The sequence below is a fragment of the Emys orbicularis genome, chromosome 1 (assembly GCF_028017835.1).
Source record: "Emys orbicularis isolate rEmyOrb1 chromosome 1, rEmyOrb1.hap1, whole genome shotgun sequence".
NCBI classification, from domain to species: domain Eukaryota; kingdom Metazoa; phylum Chordata; order Testudines; family Emydidae; genus Emys; species Emys orbicularis.
The window spans coordinates 305,717,856-305,737,603 of record NC_088683.1 but is presented as its reverse complement, the minus strand read 5'-3'; the positions used below and the strand labels follow the sequence as shown (position 1 = coordinate 305,737,603).

Below are 19,748 nucleotides of genomic sequence, written 5' to 3'. Positions count from 1 at the left end.
CCACTACAGCGAGAAGCGGAAACTATGTCGCGAGAGAGCATCTCCTGCTGACATACAGCTGGTGTGAACAGCGCGAAACTTGTGTTGCTCATAGGGGAGCTTTTTCACACTCCGGAGTGACGTAAATTAGAGCAACTTAACTGGTAGTGTAGACCTGCCCTAAAGCTTTGTTAGAATATTATTCTAAAGCTATTTTAAGACATTACAGAAATTTTTACACATACATATTTCTGTATATAGATATTCACAATGAGCTGCCAATCATAGCTGAACTGTATGTTGAAAATACACACACAAAAAAGAACAAATTTCTTTCAGCTGTGTATAATGCCCTGATTCAGGAAAGCACTTAAGCATGTGCTTAATTGCCTTCTTAAATCAGGGCCTTAGTAGGTATGTCTACACAGCCTGTGGCAGATCAGCCCCCTCCCTGGGCTTCAGAGCCCAAGCTCCAGCCCCAGCCCCAGCGCTGTCTACACAGATATTTTTAGAGCACTAGCACGAGCTCCACAAGCCCCAGTCTGTCACTGCTGCAGGCTGTATAGACGTAACCGTAGAGACCACAGCCTGGAGCTAGCCAAAAGTCCATGAAAAATACGAATGCATTTTTAATTTCAAGTGAATCTTTTTTTAAAATAAATAAAATCCTACACACCCTCAGAACTGATAATGAAATTATAAGTGACTGGTGTTTTAAATTTTACTTTTATCCATTACAGATGTCAATAGGAAAGCAAATATCAGAGATTTGTAAAAAAATACTATAATTAGAGGACAACTGAGTCACCTTTGTACTCAATTCCCTTTGAAAAGGCTTGCTCAAGATTGAAAAGTTCATTACCCTAAATGAGGTCCTCCATTCATTAAATCAAACACCTGAGCTGGATTTAGCGACTGTTTGAATCGACGAAGAAACTTTACTCCCTGATTGTCTCCACTCTTTGAGTTAACAAAAACTAAAAGAGGACTGGCACAGGATGGCGGGCATGTGGCTTTCCAAAATCCTGTGAACAAAGTTAGAAAGAATGAAATAAATAAGATCTTTATATATGAACACATTCAAGAGAAATCACGAGAAAGGAGAGGAAAATGGATGAAAGGACAAAAGGGATGCCATCATACGATGCATAATGCAAAAACTGAACTGAGTATTAGCCTCAAGGAGAATAGCAATGTTATATTAAAACTACTTCAAATTTACTACTCTGCTTTTTGTCTCCCGGATTTTTATCTGAAATTTTGTCTACATTTAGCAAAACACAAAAGAAAATAGCTTTATTTTCCACAGCAAAAAGGTGGGTTGATGGAACGTTTCAATTTTTTCCAGCACACATCACCATAACATCAAATACATTTTCCAGATATAAACCATATTTTTTTCTGACTTGTTGTTTTTAAAAGCTTCTATCAAGTTGCACCACACTGCAGTAGTGTCGAATTGAGCCCTCTAATCTACAAAAGTTCCCATTCCCACCAAATTTAAGAACCCCCATACATTTCCACTAAATGTTATGTTGTTAAATTACTCCCAACTGAGACTTTGCATGAAAACTTTTATTTCAGACTGAATTTATACAGCTGAGTTATAATGGAAGGACAGAACAACACACTCTTACGGTCTGATCCAAAGCTTACTGAAGTCTTTGCAAGACTTTCAATTGTCTTCAATGGGCTTTGGGTCAGGACTTTAGTAAACAGTGCTAATGGACAGTGTTGTCATGAAAATCACATTCATTGAGGGCCCAATGGGAGTTACGGATGCTCAGCACCACTTTGAATCAGGCCATATGTGACCAGGTTTCGACTCTTATTTCAGGCAAGAATAAAGTAATTATCTCTTTTTAATTGTCTAAAAACAAATCTGAAAGCTAAAAATCTTATCAGTTCTGATGAATTAGAAAAAATTGACTTTGAAAGTGTAAGAAGTTTAATATAATTCCACTTTCTATTAATGCATAATTTAAAACAATATTATTTTTGACTGGTAAGCAATCTAATTGCACTAATAATGAAAGCAATCTTCTTAGCATGAATAATAAATAGCAGCAATTTCACTGCTTCAGCCAAAGACATTAGAGAGTAAGTTCACACAGTCAGTGAACATCTCCAGTATTCACAGTCATTTATATCAATCCCATACATAAAAAAAGTGCCTAACTTAGAGGTAAGGTAGTTGGGTTGCATATGCCACCAACACAAACTATAAAAAAAATGAAATAAAACAGTTTAGTTTCTCAGCACTCCACTCAACAATTCATCTTCCCAACCTCAACTTCACCTTCTTTCCTGCACCTACAGTCAAGCTCATCTCCATCCTGAACAACCAATGAGCACATTTCAATTTTCACTATCTTTAATGGTGATCTGTTCATGTTTCAATGACTAACATAGTGTTTCTGATTAAAATAAAATTTTGATAGAAAATGGAAATGATATTTTTTTATCCTCAAAAACACCAGAAGAGAGTGCATCTGAGGAGTTCAGTAAGCTAATCTTTGCGTAACACAAAACAGTGATTTGGAGTTAAAGAAATCATTCTTTGTGTTTTTCGAAAGTGGCCCGTGTCAGAATGCATGTGTGTGAAGTTTTCAAGGACTCTTCAAGTTTTCAAGGTTGTTTAGCTGGCGGATCCCAGAGAAACATGAGGAGAACAGAAAAATGTTAAAGGGGAGCATTTAAAAATATTTCCTCTGCAAGCTATTATGTACTTTTCTAAAATATAATTACATCGAAAATTCAATTACCATCTGAAGAGTTATTGTGCTAAATTTGGAGACTAAATTTATCTGTGAAAAAGAGGGATTTTAGTCCTGCTTCAGGTAGAAATCTCAGTGAAACCATAACTATAGAATACCTACTAATGGCCCTGTTATACTACGTACCATCAGAATCTATGCTGTTGAGTGCTGTTGGAGGTATGATGGATACCTTACATTGTCCAAGCGGACATTTTCGAGGATACAGATCTTTACAGGCAGTGTGAACCTGAGGAAAAATAAGTTAAATAAATAATTGTTTCCCAACATTTAATCTGATTTTATGGTAAAATTGCAATAGATACAGTAGCTAGATATTATTCAGAGATGGGGTAATATATAACAAACTATATTGCAGTATATTCAAACATATACAAACATTAAACCATAGATTGTTTAGTTATCTATTTCTAAACAAAATATTCTGAATGCACTACGATACTTAAAAATTCTGCAGATTTCCCACTTCGAGGAAAAGCACCAAATTACAGGACGCTAACAAGAGATAAAGGCATCAAGGGAAGAAATGCAATTATATATTGATGAGAAGACAGTGATAGAATGATGGAGAATTTAAATCTATACCACATGAAGAATAGTACAGAAGATAGGAACAAGGGTAACAAAGTCTCAGCAGTTATATATTTCAGAATAGATTAGGACAATTAGATTTATATTTATTAGAAGAGACTAGGAAGCGAAAATGAAAGACATACATATAATTATAAGGGGCACAGAGTATGCCACCAATTATTCAAGCAGATGAGCTGCTCAAATCACAAGGGGCCTCTAGTACAGGATGAAGTACGAAGGGCCTGATCCAAAGCCCACTGAGGTAAAAGTCTCCCCTTGATTTCATTGAGCTTTGGATCATGGCCTCAGGGAGTTAGGAGAAATGCAAAGGATAAATGATACATAGCAAGGACTATTAAAGAAAAACCTGTATTTGTGGACCTATTAAAAACAACAGACAAGTGGGACAGACATTCTAGATTACGAATGTTACTGATCTGTCCAACTCACTCTCTATGAGCTGCCTGGTCCCCTTCCCTTCCAAAAGGTTAAGTAATGAAAAATAAGAATAATGGGTAAATAATCATCCTGGCAGAATCCAAGACATTTTTACAAGTCATATGGTACCTACCATAGCTTTACACCAAAGGCACTTCCAATCTTGGAGGCGTAAAACACTGCCACAGGTCTTGTCGCAGACAGCACATTTGGCACTGACAGGCAAATTACCCTCCAACCATTGGTGAGGCATAGCTATCTGTGAGGAAGTTGTTATAAAGTTAAATGCCATGGCACGGAAACTTGCCATTAAAACTACAAAAAGATCAGTAATTCAGTGTCCTCCTGAAACGTTCCTCCGATTTACTCTTTGCACCAATATCTAGATATGTAAATTTCTGTATGCGTGCATATTTTTGGCAATTCTAGCACTAATCTTCTAGATAAGAGTTTCATGCCAGTGGCTGTAAAATTAACTCATCTACTTTGACACAACTCAGACAAAAAGTGTTGTTACATTTTCTACTTTTAATTTTAACTCTTACATGTATCAATAGAACTACTATCTGTATGTCAATGAATTCCAAACAGATCTTCTGGGGAACTGGTGTCACTTACAAGTAGACAAAGCAGGCCGAGAAAACAGCATATCAACAAGACTAACACAAATACACCTTCTTCGCTCAAGTAGGAGAGAAAGGGGCTTCTCACAGCAATTCTCAAAGCTCAGAGGATCCATCCATACTTCCTCCAGAATTCTGTAATATGGAATTCTTCCCTCTAGAGCCCATTGATGGTAAATGTGTCTCCTGAAGAGCCCCTGAATTTTAATATAGTATCTATAGCAATACAGCCAACTACCATTCACTTTAATGGGTCATATGACAACATTTCTATACTGGCCAATTAAAAAATAAAATAAAATACCCACCAAACAATTAACTGTTGTGAAGTATTGAAACCCTGAATAATACTTACACCATCTTCATCCTCAATGATATCTTTCCCAATGGAGGCTAATGTAGTCCACTTGCAATTATTTGTTGCCCTGACTGCACACCTTTTATGTGCTTTAAATTTACACACTAGAAGAAAGACACAAATGTACTTTATATTAGCTACTCCCTGATTGCAGTCTCTGTAAAGCATTACATCAACAGTTACATTTTCAGAAATTCAGTCAAATGCAAATCCCTCTATAAAACAGAGGAGTACATGTTCACTTACTGTTTCAGACAAAACACAAACCAATTAAAATAAAGAAAATTCAGAGGTCAAACTCACTCTACCTTTTACTTGCTGAACTGTGTCTAGGGATTACATACTGCTGTTTGCTGGCTGCAAGATTATTCACTATTCTGTAAACCCTGAAATTCTTTAAGATATACAGACATTAAAGCATGGAATGGCAGTCTTGTCTCTTCTTGCTCTTGTCAATTATTCATATGTAAACTTTAGTTATTTTAATGACTTTTTAAAAAATGCAATTCTTTTATACTGTAGCTTTTAAAAATATCTTCCATTGACATGATAAAAGAGACAGCACAAATCTCTTGCTCGATATATTTTGAATGCAACCCTCATTACAGTTATCCATGGCTTTGTCACCTTGAAACTGAAATACTGCAATTGGAATACTCTGCATGGAGTATATTTGGAGACCATTTGGAAACTTTAGCAGATGCAGGATGCGATAGTCAGTTTGCTTAGTTATTCATGGAAGGAGCCTATTATAGCTGTCCTCTGAGATTCACATGGGCTCCCAATTAATTTCCAAGTGCAATTCAATGTACTTATTTTGACCTATAAAAATGTAATTGTTTGGGTCTTGGCTACCTGAGAAATTGTCTCTCTCTTTGTGTGACATAGCAGTAGCAGAAATCACCTGAGGCATTTGAGCAGCTAGAGCTCTGGTTTAAATGTGAAGGAAATGCTTGCCGGGCATTTCCAGAGAAGGAATTTTATACTGGAGCAAACTTTTCTCTTTGTCCAACGCAGCCCTTTGTGGCACAATAGAAGGCCTGTTTCCAGTTTCCGTAGACTTCTGAGAAGGAGGAGGATTAGGAGAGTATGTGTCTATTCAGTAGACTGGGAGTTATTGTTGAGTCTCATAGGTTACCTGGGTAAGGACAAACCTAATTTTTAATAGATTTATTTTAAAAATCCATAGCTGTTTTAATGTATTATACATATGCCTCATGCATGTGGTTTGATATTTTAAAAGTCTGAATAATTTTTATTTTGTTTGATATAATTCGCATACCATATAATGAAATCATATTGTACCAAACAGACTGATGGATTACAGTTGAGTCTTTACGTTAGTGGAAGTGTATGAGATCATTCCATTTATAGAACTTTATATTTGCAATAACCATAAAAGCTTTATAAGAGCACGGGCAGTAGCAGTAGTTTCTTTGTAAACAAATATAACTATCAAATGCTTTGGCCCAACATTTGTCCAAGATTCAAAGTGCTAAGATCTGGCACAAAAGGTCCCTCTGGAGTCTGGATCACACATTTATTTATATTTTTAATACCATTGTTCCATTGCCAGATTTAAAAAAAATGAACAAGGCCTTTGCTCCTGCCTTGGCAGGGACTGGGAGAACATATGGTCCACCCACAGAAGAAGAGAAGGAGCATCCCAGTTGCTCTCTAACAATCCCCATGGCTATTTCAAAAGCAACATTCATGGGCTACAGCAGTATCTATGTCTATCCCTCCACAGCCAGAGGAATAGGGCCAGATTCTCAAAAACGCTCAGCACCCACATTGGTGCCAGATTTCCAAAAGTGCTCAGCTCCCCTTAAGGCACAGAAATAAGGGATGGATTTTCAAAGTGCTCGGCACTCTGCACTTTCCACTGGAACAGCCTGGGACACACTTTCCAAAGAACTGAGTACCTCCTGTGCTCAGCTCACTTGAAAATCCACCACTTAATCTGGTATCTGAATGGGAGCTAAGCACTTCTGAAAATATAGCCTTGACAGTGGGTGCTGAATGCTTTTGAAAATCTGGTCCATGAATATGGGGTCATGAGAACAAGAGCAGCACTAGACACAGTGATTCACACTTTTGTCACCTGCAGGCTGGTCTACTGCAGGCATCCTTGTGGCACCTTAGAGACTAACAAATTTATTTGGGCATAAGCTTTTGTGGGCTAGAACCCACTTCATCAGATGCATGGAGTGGAAAACACAGTGGCAGGTATATATACACCAGGGGTCGGCAACCTTTCAGAAGTGGTGTGCCGAGTCTTCATTTATTCACTTCAATTTAAGGTTTTGCGTGCCGGTAATACATTTTAACGTTTTTCAGAAGGTCTCTCTATAAGTCTATATATTATATAACCAAACTACTGTTGTATGTAAAGTAAACATGGTTTTCAAAATGTTTAAGGAGCTTCATTTAAAATACTGATCTTAAGACACCGACCTGCTCAGCCCGCTGCCAGCCTGGGGTTCCGTTCACCTACGCCAGCAGCGGGCTGAGCAGGGCCTGCAGCCGGAACCCCGGCTGGCAAGGGGCCGGCAGCCAGAACCCCAGGTTGGCAGCGGGCTGAGCGGGGCCGGCTGCTGGGACCCCAGCTGGCAAGGGGCCAGCAGCCAGAACCCTGGGGCGGCAGCCAGAACCCCAGACCAGCAGCGGGCTGAGCGGGGCCAGGGGCCGGGACCCCAGACCGGCGGCGGGCTGAGCGGGGCCGGCACCCCAGACCGGCAGCGGGCCGAGCAGCTCAGCCCGCTGCCGGTCTGGGGTTCCGTCCACTGGCTCCTGCCAGCCAGGTCTCAGCCGCTGGCCCCGCTCAGCCCGCTGCCGGTCTGGGGTTCCGTCCACTGGCTCCTGCCAGCCAGGTCTCAGCCGCTGGCCCCACTCAGCCCGCTACCGGTCTGGGGTTCTGGCTGCCGGCCCCTTGCCAGCTGGGGTCCCAGTCGCCGGCCCCACTCAGCCCGCTGCCAACCTGGTGCTCAGGGTGGAGGGTGGGGATGTGGGGGGTACAAGAGTCAGGGCATGGGGTGCGGGGGGGCTGGATATGTGGGGGGAGTGCAGGAGTCAGGGCAGGGGGGGTGGGGGGGCTGGGTATGTGTGGGGAGTGCAGGAGTCAGGGCAGGGTGTGTGGAGGGTGCAGGAGTCAGGGCAGAGGTCTGGGGGGGATGCAGGGAGCTGGGGTGCAAAGGGGGTGCAGGGGTCAGGGCAGAGGGCTGGGGGGTGGGCTGGGATCAGGGGGGTGCTCCCTGCCCCCTGAGCGGCTCACAGCAGGGGGCTGGAGGGATACACCCCGCTCCTACCCCGCTTCCCCCTGCCTCTTCTCCGCCTCCTTACCAGTCTGAGCAGCGAGGGCACTGGGGCTGCTCTTCTCCCCTCCCTCGCAAGGGCTATCGGCGGCAGGGAGGGAGAGGAGGCAGGGCTCGACGCAGCACGCTGGGGGAAGAGGCAGGGTAGGGGAAAGCTTGGCTGCTGGCGGAGCCTGCCGTACAGCAGCAGCCAGCAGGACCAAGCTTGCTTCTGCCCCCTGCCCCCGCCAGGCAGAGCGGTAGGCGGGGGGCGGAGAAGAGCGGGCTGGGTCGGGCAGGATTTTTAATGGCACGCTGCTGCCTGCCGGGGTTCGGCTCAGCCCACTGCCAGGGTTCGGCAGCGGGCTGAGCGGGACCCCGGCAGGCAGCAGCGTGCCATTAAAAATCGGCACACGTGCCATAGGTTGCCGACCCCTGATATACATAGTACATGAAAAAAATACAGTAGCAGGTATATATACACATATATATACACATACACATACAAACATGAAAAGATGGGAGTTGCCTTACCAAGTGGGGAGTCAATCTAATGAGTCAATTCAATTAACAGTAGAATACCAAGGGAGGAAAAATCACTTTTGTAGTGGTAATGAGGGTGGCCTTGGTATTCTACTGTTTTTCCTCCCTTGATATTCTACTGCTAATTGAATTGTTAGACTGACCTCCCACTTGGTAAGGCAACTCCCATCTTTTCATGCACTATGTATATATACCTGCTACTGTATTTTTCACTCCATGCATCTGATGAAGTGGGTTCTAGCCCACGAAAGCTTATGCCCAAATAAATTTGTTAGTCTCTAAGGTGCCACAAGGACTCCTCGTTGTTTTTGCTGATACAGACTAACATGGCTACCACTCTGAAACCTGCAAAACCACTGTGGACTAGATTGTAGAGTCAACCATGAGCCCTAAGTAAGAGGCAGTGTGCAGTTGTGCTGCCTGAGAAGCAGACCAGAAATGAAACTGACTCAGTCACAATCTGGAGCCTACTTGACTCTTGCTCCAGGGGAAGCAAGCTGTGCTACTTCTAGACCTAGCAGCTTACTTCCCCCTGTATATCAGCTCAGCTGCGATGGCAAGCACATGGGTGGGGATGAGGGGCTGCAGAACCAATGCTCCCCACTTCACCAACCTTGCCTGTCCTCCTATGCAGGAGTAGGGTGACCACATGTCCCGATCTTATAGGGACAGTCCCAATTTTGTGGGCTTTTTCTTATATAGGCACCTATGACCCCCCACCCCGTCCCGATTTTTCACACTTGCTGTCTGATCACCCTCTGCAGGAGCAGCAACCCCACGGAGGCCACTCTCACTTCTACACACAGACCTACATTGTGGGTAGCCCATACAGGGGAGTAAGGGGATTCCTTGTGCCCTGCTACTCCTTTGAGAGCATGAAAAGAGAATCCCAATCAAGCCCTGATTCTAGGGCCTGAAGGTGGAATCAATGCAAAGGCTCCAGTTCAGGCAGAATGCGGCAGAAAACCTCAGGTAGACAGGCTGTTGTGAGGATATCATACTGCGGTCTGATCCCTCCACTGGCTGCCAGTCTGCTTCTCTTGCCAGTTCAAGGCTTTGGCCCTGATCTACAAAGCAATCAGCAACTGAAGACCAAGCTATATCATACACCACATCCTCGCCATGACCCACTAAGACAGCTGTACTCTGAAACAATGCAGAGTATGAAAGCCGTGACAAACACAAGAGTGGGAGGCAGAGGGAGTTCAGCTGTAGAATGACCTTCCGGAGGGGATTAGACTAATCCATAATATGATCACCTCTAAGGCATGCTGCAAGGAAAGCATTTCTCAGCATACCTGGAATGATTTTTACAAATGGTTATATGTATATATCTCAAGCAGAATTTCCTGTAACCTTGGAAGGGAAAGGAATGAAGACCTCATGATGTCCTCTAGGAACTTGCTATGCAGATCCAATCCACCTGTGAAGAATTTAGGGTACGTCTATACTTACCTCCGGGTTCGGCGGTAAGCAATCGATCTTCTGGGATCGATTTATCACGTCTTGTCTAGACGCGATAAATCGATCCCGGAAGTGCTCGCTGTCGATGCTGGTAATCCTGCTCCGCGAGAGGAGTAGGCAGAGTCGACGGGGGAGCCTGCCTGCCGTGTGTGGACCCGCGGTAAGTACCTTGTAGTTCGAACTAAGATACTTCGACTTCAGCTACGTTATTCACGTAGCTGAAGTTGCGTATCTTAGTTTGAACTGGGGGGTTAGTGTGGACCAGCCCTTAGATGCTCTAGTGATGGGAATGAGGGGTCGGAAAGAATTAGAAGTCCCCACTTCATTACAGTTCAGTGGAAGAGCTACCATCCAATCAGATAGCATGGCTCTGGGTCCAATGTCTAGTCAACCTGGATGGCTCGCTGCCTGACTGGCTAGGACTATGGGTGCTAATTAAGACCTGCAAATTCAGACTCAGGACCAACCAAAAAGTAACTCAAACCTACCTATCCCCAGCATTCCAGTAAAAAGGCAAGTGTCCAGTCAGGACCAGCAGATAATACCCTGCAAGTGCATGTGCTCTCTGAACATCCTGCCTCTTGTCCATCTTCAAATAAGGCTGCCTAAAGACAGCCACATCTATAAACCCACCCACCACCAGAAAACAATGCCTGCCACCCTGTATGTTAAACATTGTCAGAAATAAGGGCGGTGGGAACAATGACCTTTGGAAAAGAACAAATGAATAATGGGGAAGAAGTCTTGCAATTTGTGAGGAGCTTTTACAAACAGAAGTTTTTGTAAATTATGAACGTGTTCATAGTGTCCCTTTTAGCAATGCCACCATTTAAAGATAAGATTTATAAAGAAAAGTGGAATTCAACCGTAACTAACATAGAGCTTTGCAAATGTGACATTTTAAGCGCTCCTATCTCAAATGATACTGGGGCTGATTAATAAATGAGTTCTGTAGCACCCAGTTCTGTAGCATCCAGTTATATTTCTGGATGTCAGCTGACAATTTGCTGATAAAGCTTAAAAGAAAAGGAAAGGAAAAATGCAGCCAGTCAGAAACCAGGTTATTCATAAATATACAGTATAATATTAAAAAGTATAAATTGCTTGGTAAAGTTCTCTGATTAACTGTAATATACAACATTTTTCCCTGAAAAGCAATTAAGTAGACCACGTAATTAGTCAGCATTGTCACAGTTTCACCAACATCTGATACACCAGATACAATAATTAAAATTTATAGCAATTATTAGGTATAATAGAAATAAAGTTAATGAAATAGAACACTGTCATGGGACCTCTTGCTTTGAAAACAAACATCTTTGTTATAACATGGTTTTGCATAAAGATATTTCATTTTCTTGACTGATTTATTAATTATACTGCATTGAAAAAATCTGCATGTCCTGCCAAGCCTCTCTCTGTCGTCTTACAAAGTTTCTTTTTGGTGGTTTTCAAAGAACAGCTGCTTACTTGGAATGTTTTTCCTGACTTCAAAAGCTAAAGCCAAACTTTTGAAACTGACAAGGAGATCGCTGTTCTGGTACCCATAGTTTATGTTGTCAAGAAACAAACAGTTGTCCCGTGAGAGTCCCCAGAAGCTGTTATTTTGTTTCCAAGAATACTGGGCTTAAAAATCCACACTGAAAAGAGATTCAAACACTGACATGAAAACAACAAAATTCAAAGCACTCGAATTGCAGCCTGAATTAGATAAACCTGTTTAGGAAAATAATTTGGAGATCCCTTGTTAGTTTCCTCATTGTCATGTAAATTTAGTCAGCTAATAATAAAATATTTATATAGTACACACACAAAAACTATGTTAAAACATTAAGATTGAATGGTCAGGCACTCAAATGTTAGGAAATGCCACAATTAATGCTGCCTCTGCAACCTTAATTTGACTCCCCTGTTCATATGCATTATGATACAGTCTTTAACTATAAAATCACATACTATTTTTTCCCCACAGGACCCCTAGTCTCATTCGGTGCACAGGATGGACAGTGCACAAATAACAAGCAGCTATTCAGTGTTATCTTTTATCCTCAGTGTTCAATGTGTGGCCCTAGCCCTATTTAATCCATATTATTCAAACCCTGCTCTGAATACACAATTATTAATTTCCTCATGAACTCTTCTATGGCACTCATTGCTATAGAATCTGAGTGCTCCAGAAACGTTAATGAAATTTATCTTCACATCACAACAACCCTGTGAGATGAGGAGGCGGCATTACCCCCATTTTACAGATGAAGAACTGAGGTACAGAGAGAATAGGTCAAAAGCATTCACTAATTTTGGATGCCCAAACTGAGATGCCTAGGACCTGATTTTTCAGTGCACTTAGCAGCACATAGTACTATATATGTTCAAAGCTCCCATTGACTTCAGCTGAGGTTGCAAGCACTCAGTACTTCCACAAATCAGACCCTAGGGTCTCATGTTGTGTGCCCAGAAAATGAGGAACAGACAATTAGTGACCACCAAGAAAAGTTTGGTTTAAGTGACTTGCTTATAGCATCACATAGAAATTCTGTGGCAGAGGTAGAGATAGAATCCAATCCTCAAGAGCAGCATTCAATTAACGAGCTTTTCTCTTCATACAATCCACTGCCTCATTCACTTCCAATTTCTACAATAAATGAGGCAGAGGTCCTACCACTCACAGCCTCCTACACAACACAATCATGATTCGTCCTCAGAGCAGGTCCATCGTGTTCACTGAATGAGGCAGGGGTCCTGTGGAAAAAATATGTGATTATGTAACTGAAGACAGTCTCATAATGCACAGGTACCACAAGGGGGATGAATTAAGGATGCACAGACAACCTTAATTCCGGCATTTCCTAACTTTTGATTGTTTGACTTTGCAACATTACAAATGTTCTTTTAATGTAATTTGTGAGTGTAAGAAATAAGGTTGAAAGTGTCTCATTTGCACTCAAATCTTTAACTTACCAGATATGTCTGACATTGAATGTCAATGTTAGCTCTGCTATGAAAAATTTATCAACTCTCTATAATTTTATTAGAGAATGTTTAAAAATAGATGATACAGAGTGTTGAAACGTCAATTATTAGTCATCAGGGGTAGCATACAGAGTATAGGGGGATGTTAGTATTTTGATATTGGATAGCACATAACACATACAGTCTGCAATATCCCCAATGGGGGGGTATAAGGTAGATGGATCAAGGTACAGTCAGCAAGCAGTGAGTCTATAATACTATATTCAGAACTAAACCTGTGTTGAGTTTACTCTATAATTTCTATTCAGAATACACATAAGAGCAATATTCCTTAGAAAGTGATACGGACAGGAGTACAGAAGCACCAATAAATACTAAACTTATTAGTGGTGAGTGACTGAGGCTAAGGCGCGTTCTTAGGGTTCTGTGGGTTATTATGGTGCTTTGTCTGAAAACTGTCTCTCCACTTAACCAACCTCCTAAATTCAAGAGTCCTAAATAAGGCAGACTTCACAACTTTGAGGGAAAGAGAAGTTTGGAAGGGATGGGGAATGAGAATTTCACTTAATGCTATTCTGCATGGAATTCCAAAGCAAGGCACATCATGAATTTATCTGTATTACTAATGTCTATGCACAAATGCAATAGGAATCAGGATGTTATTGACACTAGCTAGATGCAAATCTTGACTTGCTGGCATCACATATTTAGTGGGATGATTCTGATAACTGTAGATAGTGTATGTAGAAGAGATAAAAAGGAAAGAAAAACGGGAGGAATAGCACTGTATTGCTGAAATAATTATGAGCTACAATTAAACAAAGAAGAAAAACACCTGTGGATATCTGCTTCAGACCAGCAGGTCTGGAGGAAATGAAATATTACTGGACCATTTCTCAAAAGTTTTTAAGCTGCAAGTTACTAACCGAGAGAATTTTGTTTACCTACAAGGTAACAAAAACAGCTAACCAGGAACCAAAGAATACAAACAATCTAAGAGCTAGTCTACACTGGCAGCGCTTTAACGTGCCTTGTGTGGTCACGGCGCAGCGCTGGGAGAGAGCTAGTCAGTTGAGATACTCCTTTTATGAAATTTCCCTTCAATAAGATTAAAAATATATATATTTGAATGATTAGAAAGGAAGGAAGACACTGTAAATATAAATTAAGAACAGGTGAAACCGGTGAAAGAATATTTGAATATACAGGTCTGTCTCATCTTACGCGGGGGTTCCGTTCCGCGGTTAGCGCGTAAAGCGAAAACCGCGTATAGCCAAAACCCCATTGAGTTCAATGGCGAGCGAAATCGCCCGCACTACAGGTATAGTATTAAAACTGTTGGTTTTGTCTTTTTTGTTTTTGTTTTTTGTTTTTGCCAACCACGTAAAGTTGAAATCACGCATGTTAAATGCGCGTAAGATGCGACAGACCTGTATACACATAAACCAGTCCAGATTATATGCACTCTAGAATCCAAAGGACATTAGGAAACAAATTACTCTACCACTAAGAATTAGATCTAAAAATCATGGAGAAATAGAGACGTAACCGAAAACTAAAATAAAATAAAAGTAATATTAATTTTCAAAAAGGGAAAAAAGAGCGATCCTGGCAATTACATTGGTGTAAATGTAACAGCCAGTCCTAGCTAACTAATAGAACATTAAGAAGCAAAAAACAAAGGTACTTAGCTAGTGGAGAATGGATTACAAGCGTTGAAATCACAGAATCATAGAGTGTAGGAGAAATACACGAGTTTACAAAAAATAATTCTTGCTAGAAAAAACTTACTCTTTTTTATTAAATACGTACAATATTCGCTCTTAAAGGGAACACAGTAGATGCAATATATTTTAATTCTGATTAAGCACTAGATACTGTGTCCCCTAAAATCGTACTTCAAAAACTTCATGAATGACTGAAAACTATCTGAATGACTAGGGAAATTAAATGGGAAATGATAAATAGCAGTGACAGTGGAGGTCAGCTACACCATCACTAACTTCTGTGACATATTAACCCCCAAGGAGATTACCTAGATTCCAGGGGCTGTGTGTGCTGGTGGCTTCCCAAGATGCCCTGGTGACCCTGCCAGGAAGGAGCAAGGGGAGTGGAGGCACTGCCAAATAAATTCATATAGGAAGAAAAAGAAGTTGCACCCTACTGAGTGGGTAGCGGGATTCAGAAGAACCCAGGCCTGTCAATCAAAACCCGCAAGGAGATTGGCACTAAAGGGGGTAACCAGGTGGATAGGGGGGTGCTACACTGGAGGTACTGTTGGGATCCCGTCTTTTAAACTCAGACCTTAAATTTACCCTTGCTGATTTCCCAGGGAAATTGAGTAAATTCCCAGTATGGATTACCAGAAGAGGCTTGTAACTTGGTATGAGCTGGAGGGAGCTGACCCTGAACACCACTTCATACTCACTAATGTACCCAAGTTAGACAAATTGAAGATGAGACTGAACCCTGCAAGCAGGCCTGGAGCTCACCAGCCCCCTTCCCCCAGCCAGTTCTACCCTTTCCCTGACTGGCCCAAACTGCTCCAAAAATGGCTTCTCCCCTCTCCTGAGCTCCCAGGGAAGGGCACCTCACTCCCTATTGGTTGCCGAGCAGACTCTGAGTCTGCCCTTGGCTCCCCTTTTCTACCAGTGACAGTGTGCCTCTCCCTGAGCTAACAGCACACAGAGCCCCAAGAATCTAGGTAATCTCCTTGGGGTTTACATATATATTCATATCAATGTCCCTGGACAGTTTCACCCTGCTGGATGCCTTCAGATGGTGAACACTAAAGGACAGGGACTTGACACTGGCTTTAGCACAGTTTACCAGCTATACAGCATTGAGTACAGATACTCGACAGTACAGATAACAGGAACAGAATTCTACAGGTAGTTAGGTAACAGACAACTTAAAATCTATATCTGAATAATATATTGTGTAATAACCGATTACCGTATTTACATTATTATACAGCAGCAAGACTTTGCTGGGCAGTTAACTATTTTGTAATTAAAGGTCTAACCATTATTATAAAGAGTATTTAGACCATATTTTTCTTCCCAGTGAAAAAGCAATACCAAAGCTTGTGTATAAATGGCATATATATTCCATAAGGACACATTTGCACTTAATTTACTGCCACATTCCAGGAAACAAGGTAGACATATCACTGCTTTTCACAGAAGTTACAGTGAAAAGCCAATAAATGATAAAATAAACTGAATATTTTCAAGGTTATTATAGAAATGTGCCTGTACTAGATAATTCCTGAACTCTAGTTTAACACTGAACCTTTAGTCCCATCCCAGTTTTTATTTATGTTGGATATTACCTCTTTAATTATCAAATTATGAAAAACATATAAATGATTTTTTATCCATTATGTGACCAGTGAAGAAGCATATTTTACCCTCCCTGCCTGCACTACAATATCAGTCAGCAGCAAGAGAGCAGCAAATCAGACAAAAACTGGGAAGAAATAAGGTCATGGACCCAACTAAGGAGTTAACTGTTGTTCCAGATTTTTGCCGATGAGAGACTAACAATATTTCTATTTTTCCTCTTTTCTTTCAAAGGAATGCTATATCAATTCCGAGAACCGAGGAAAGAAAATGTTGCACTTTTGCTCCACATCATTTTTGAAGTGCAAATCAAAGTAATCTCATCTTCTCTCAAAAACCTTACACTCAGGCAAGCACATGGGGGGGGGGGGGAGGTATTTGTAGCAGGAGGAACCTTTTATATTGAGATGAACTAGAAAATAATGTCCAGAGTGTGAATAATGTGTGTCATATTGTTAGCATTTATTCTGACCAACATAAATGTTCCTTTCTATAGCAATGAGTAGGTTTCTTCTTACTCCATAGCATTTTCAGTACTATTACCTGCCTATAGACTTTTAATTTTTTATTAGCTTATAGGACATTGTAAGGAAAAATATGTTGACTTTACCTTCACAAGACAGGCCATGAGAAGTAACTCCAGAGAGGCTCTCTCTGCACACATTACAGAAGGTAGGTCGGGCATGGGAGCAGGCGTACCAGTTATGCATCCCTGAGAAATGTTCCACATTAAACTGTGCGGTCTAGTAAAGGAGAAGTTAAGACAAATTTGCAAGTACAGAACACAGCTATAGAAACTGAAAGTACTTAGGAGTTCCATATTTATGCTGGAAAATTCAATGTGGAGAAGTAACATTGAAAGGAGACTAAAAGCTCTCTCTCTCAAAACCTCAGAACAAGAGCATAATAGCATGAATTGTACTAGTAAAATAAAGATTTAACAAAAACTGCATTTTAACCTTACAGGTTTTTCACACTCCACAAGACTGTATATCTTGGGTTCTGTGTACTGTAGAGCTTGATATATTAAATCAATATTTATCCTGAAAGAAGAACAACATGCACTGAAAGGGATATTATCTTACCTCATAATGTTCTCTAGACTGTACAGACTTCAGTGAGCTGATCCAGTCCTCCATCTCTTTTCTGTTCTCAGCACACAATATTAGCCTCCGGAATGGAGTGATTATCTGAAAGAGACTTCTCAATTTAATGATTCTGAATATTATAGATAGGAGAGATCATTACAGAATGTAACATCTGACAAGCCAATTTTTCTTCTCTCTGATGATGCAAGTGAAATGCACACCCTAAATCTATATGATAATCAAAACCTTGAATATCAATGAGTTGTGTGTTGTTGTTTTTTAATCACTGTCTTAAAATGGTAAAGTGAACTTTTCTCAATTTAAATTCCCAGGATTTATATCAGGCTTTCATATGGGCTTTAAAAAAAATTATTTATTATGTCTCTTTTTCAGCTCTTTATCCATATGTAAATGTAAAACTCCCTGCAAAGCTCTAAAATGGCTAATAAATCTTTCCATAAATTATTTTAAACAGATGTCAGTTCTGTTTCATAACAACATTATAGCAACTGCAAAGTCTATAATTACTGTAGACGAAGACAAATCATACTGATAAACAAAAGCCGGAGATTCATAAACATTCTGCGCATTTCTCATTCCTACATTGGTGATGACATTGTATTTACATAATTGTTGTAATCAAATATAAAAACTTGATTTATGAGTTAATATAGGAATACACCCACACAAGCTGTATAATCAAAAGACACAGAGCAAAAAACAAACAGCTCAAACCCTATGCAATGGTGCCTATGCAGTGCTTCAGTGCACTCTTGGAACAGGTTGATGTTGCGCGGGGTTCAGTAGTCTGGATTTAGATCTTAGACACTGTATTCATCTTGAAATCTGAAGACTGCTGAATCTTGGAGATTCAGAGTAAAGGTGTTTTTTTCTTCCCCCACTAGTAGATAAACAATTAAAAATAACTGTAAGGCACCAAAAACTATCAGCCAACTCCCACAGAAATTATTTTGAGCACCGCACTAAAATAGATATTGTAGTTGCTTTGAGAACAACGAAGGAATCTAAAATAAAAATCTAAGTAATCAAAGGAAGAGTCATTTGCTTCTTCTGCAAAAATTAAAAACTAAAACTAAAACCTTGTTCAGTCTGAACATGTATTTCATTGTCCATACTGCCTACATTTGGAAATTATCTAAGTAAAGTAACAGCATAAACCACAGGAAAACTGTTAATTTTCTCTCATGGTGTTATAAGGTTCTTGTAACATTTACAATACATACATTATTAGTAAGTAATTATTTACAACTGTTTTTACTCACCCGGTGACCACGAGATAGCCTCTGCTCCTGGTTTGTGCTATGCAGTTCTTCATTAAACTGAACTGCACTTTAATATATCTGACAAGCAACCTAACTGAAATACAGCAGACTACAAGTCACATGGAAGGGCAGCACAAACCTTTGAGCTTTTTTTTTTAAATGTACAAGCTGCACATGAAACTGAAGGACTCCACTCTGTTTTCTATTTCCTTCAGTCTTCCCCACCCTTTTTTTGATAAGACTTATTAACATCTGTCCACTTCTCTTCCTGAATAACAGTTAATGCAAAGAGCAATGCTTCTCTCATTAGTTAGGAGCCAAATGGATGCTTTATTACTTCAAAATGTTTTTCTGACAGCTCATCAAATGAAGCACAAAGAAGCCATTAAACCATAATATAACCCTGGTTCCAATAACAAGCACCAGGCTTCATCGAACTCATAGATATTATTTGTACAAATACTTCCCCCAGTCTTTATTTCCCAATATACTGTATGATATCATAATAAAGATACGCATTTATAGCTTTAAAGGAAGGACAAGGCTGCCTTAGTCACACAGCTAGGTCAGAGCATTTCATGTCAATTCCTTCCTTCTGACTACCAACAGACAGTGTAGTGAAACACATTTAATGCAAAAATACATTTAACTACCTTTGCTCCTTAAAGTTCTTCTTGAAAAACTCTTGATAATCTTTCCCAAAAAAATACAGATCAAATACATATATCACTGATGTCTTATCTTTAGTAATATCATTCACATAGAATCCCTTAAGTGAAAGAGTCAAAAAGTCTCTTTGTCAAAATAACTCATGTATAACCATACCAGATATTCCTATAGCAATACCGTTTTTATTTAATATTTGTTCATATAAGTTACAGCAGGCTGTAGCAGAGTCATTAAGTTATACAATTGATGGCTACATATGAATGTTAGATAAATTATTATTAGAGCTATTAAAATAAACACACTGGAAAGTTGGAAGAGCCCCACATATTTGTAGATACAGGAC

The 19,748-nt window shown here is 40.3% G+C and overlaps 1 protein-coding gene across 3 annotated transcripts in view; it reads right to left on the bottom strand.

The window, feature by feature from the left end:
- DGKH (diacylglycerol kinase eta) overlaps positions 1-17,519 on the bottom strand; it is a 90,977-nt gene extending 73,458 nt beyond the window's left edge. For 2 of the 3 annotated variants that reach the window (XM_065404257.1, XM_065404272.1), the window contains exons 1-6: positions 17,451-17,519; positions 16,976-17,108; positions 4,746-4,852; positions 3,901-4,026; positions 2,883-2,985; positions 842-1,004 (exon numbers count right to left, since the gene is read on the bottom strand). In XM_065404257.1, the coding sequence (XP_065260329.1) occupies positions 842-1,004; positions 2,883-2,985; positions 3,901-4,026; positions 4,746-4,852; positions 16,976-17,108; positions 17,451-17,504 (686 nt within the window). In that variant the 5' untranslated portion in view covers positions 17,505-17,519. Of the gene's footprint in view, positions 1-841; positions 1,005-2,882; positions 2,986-3,900; positions 4,027-4,745; positions 4,853-16,975; positions 17,109-17,450 lie in introns of those variants that run through there. The other variant, XM_065404265.1, reaches the window with a different exon arrangement.
- Positions 17,520-19,748: the final 2,229 nt, after the last annotated feature.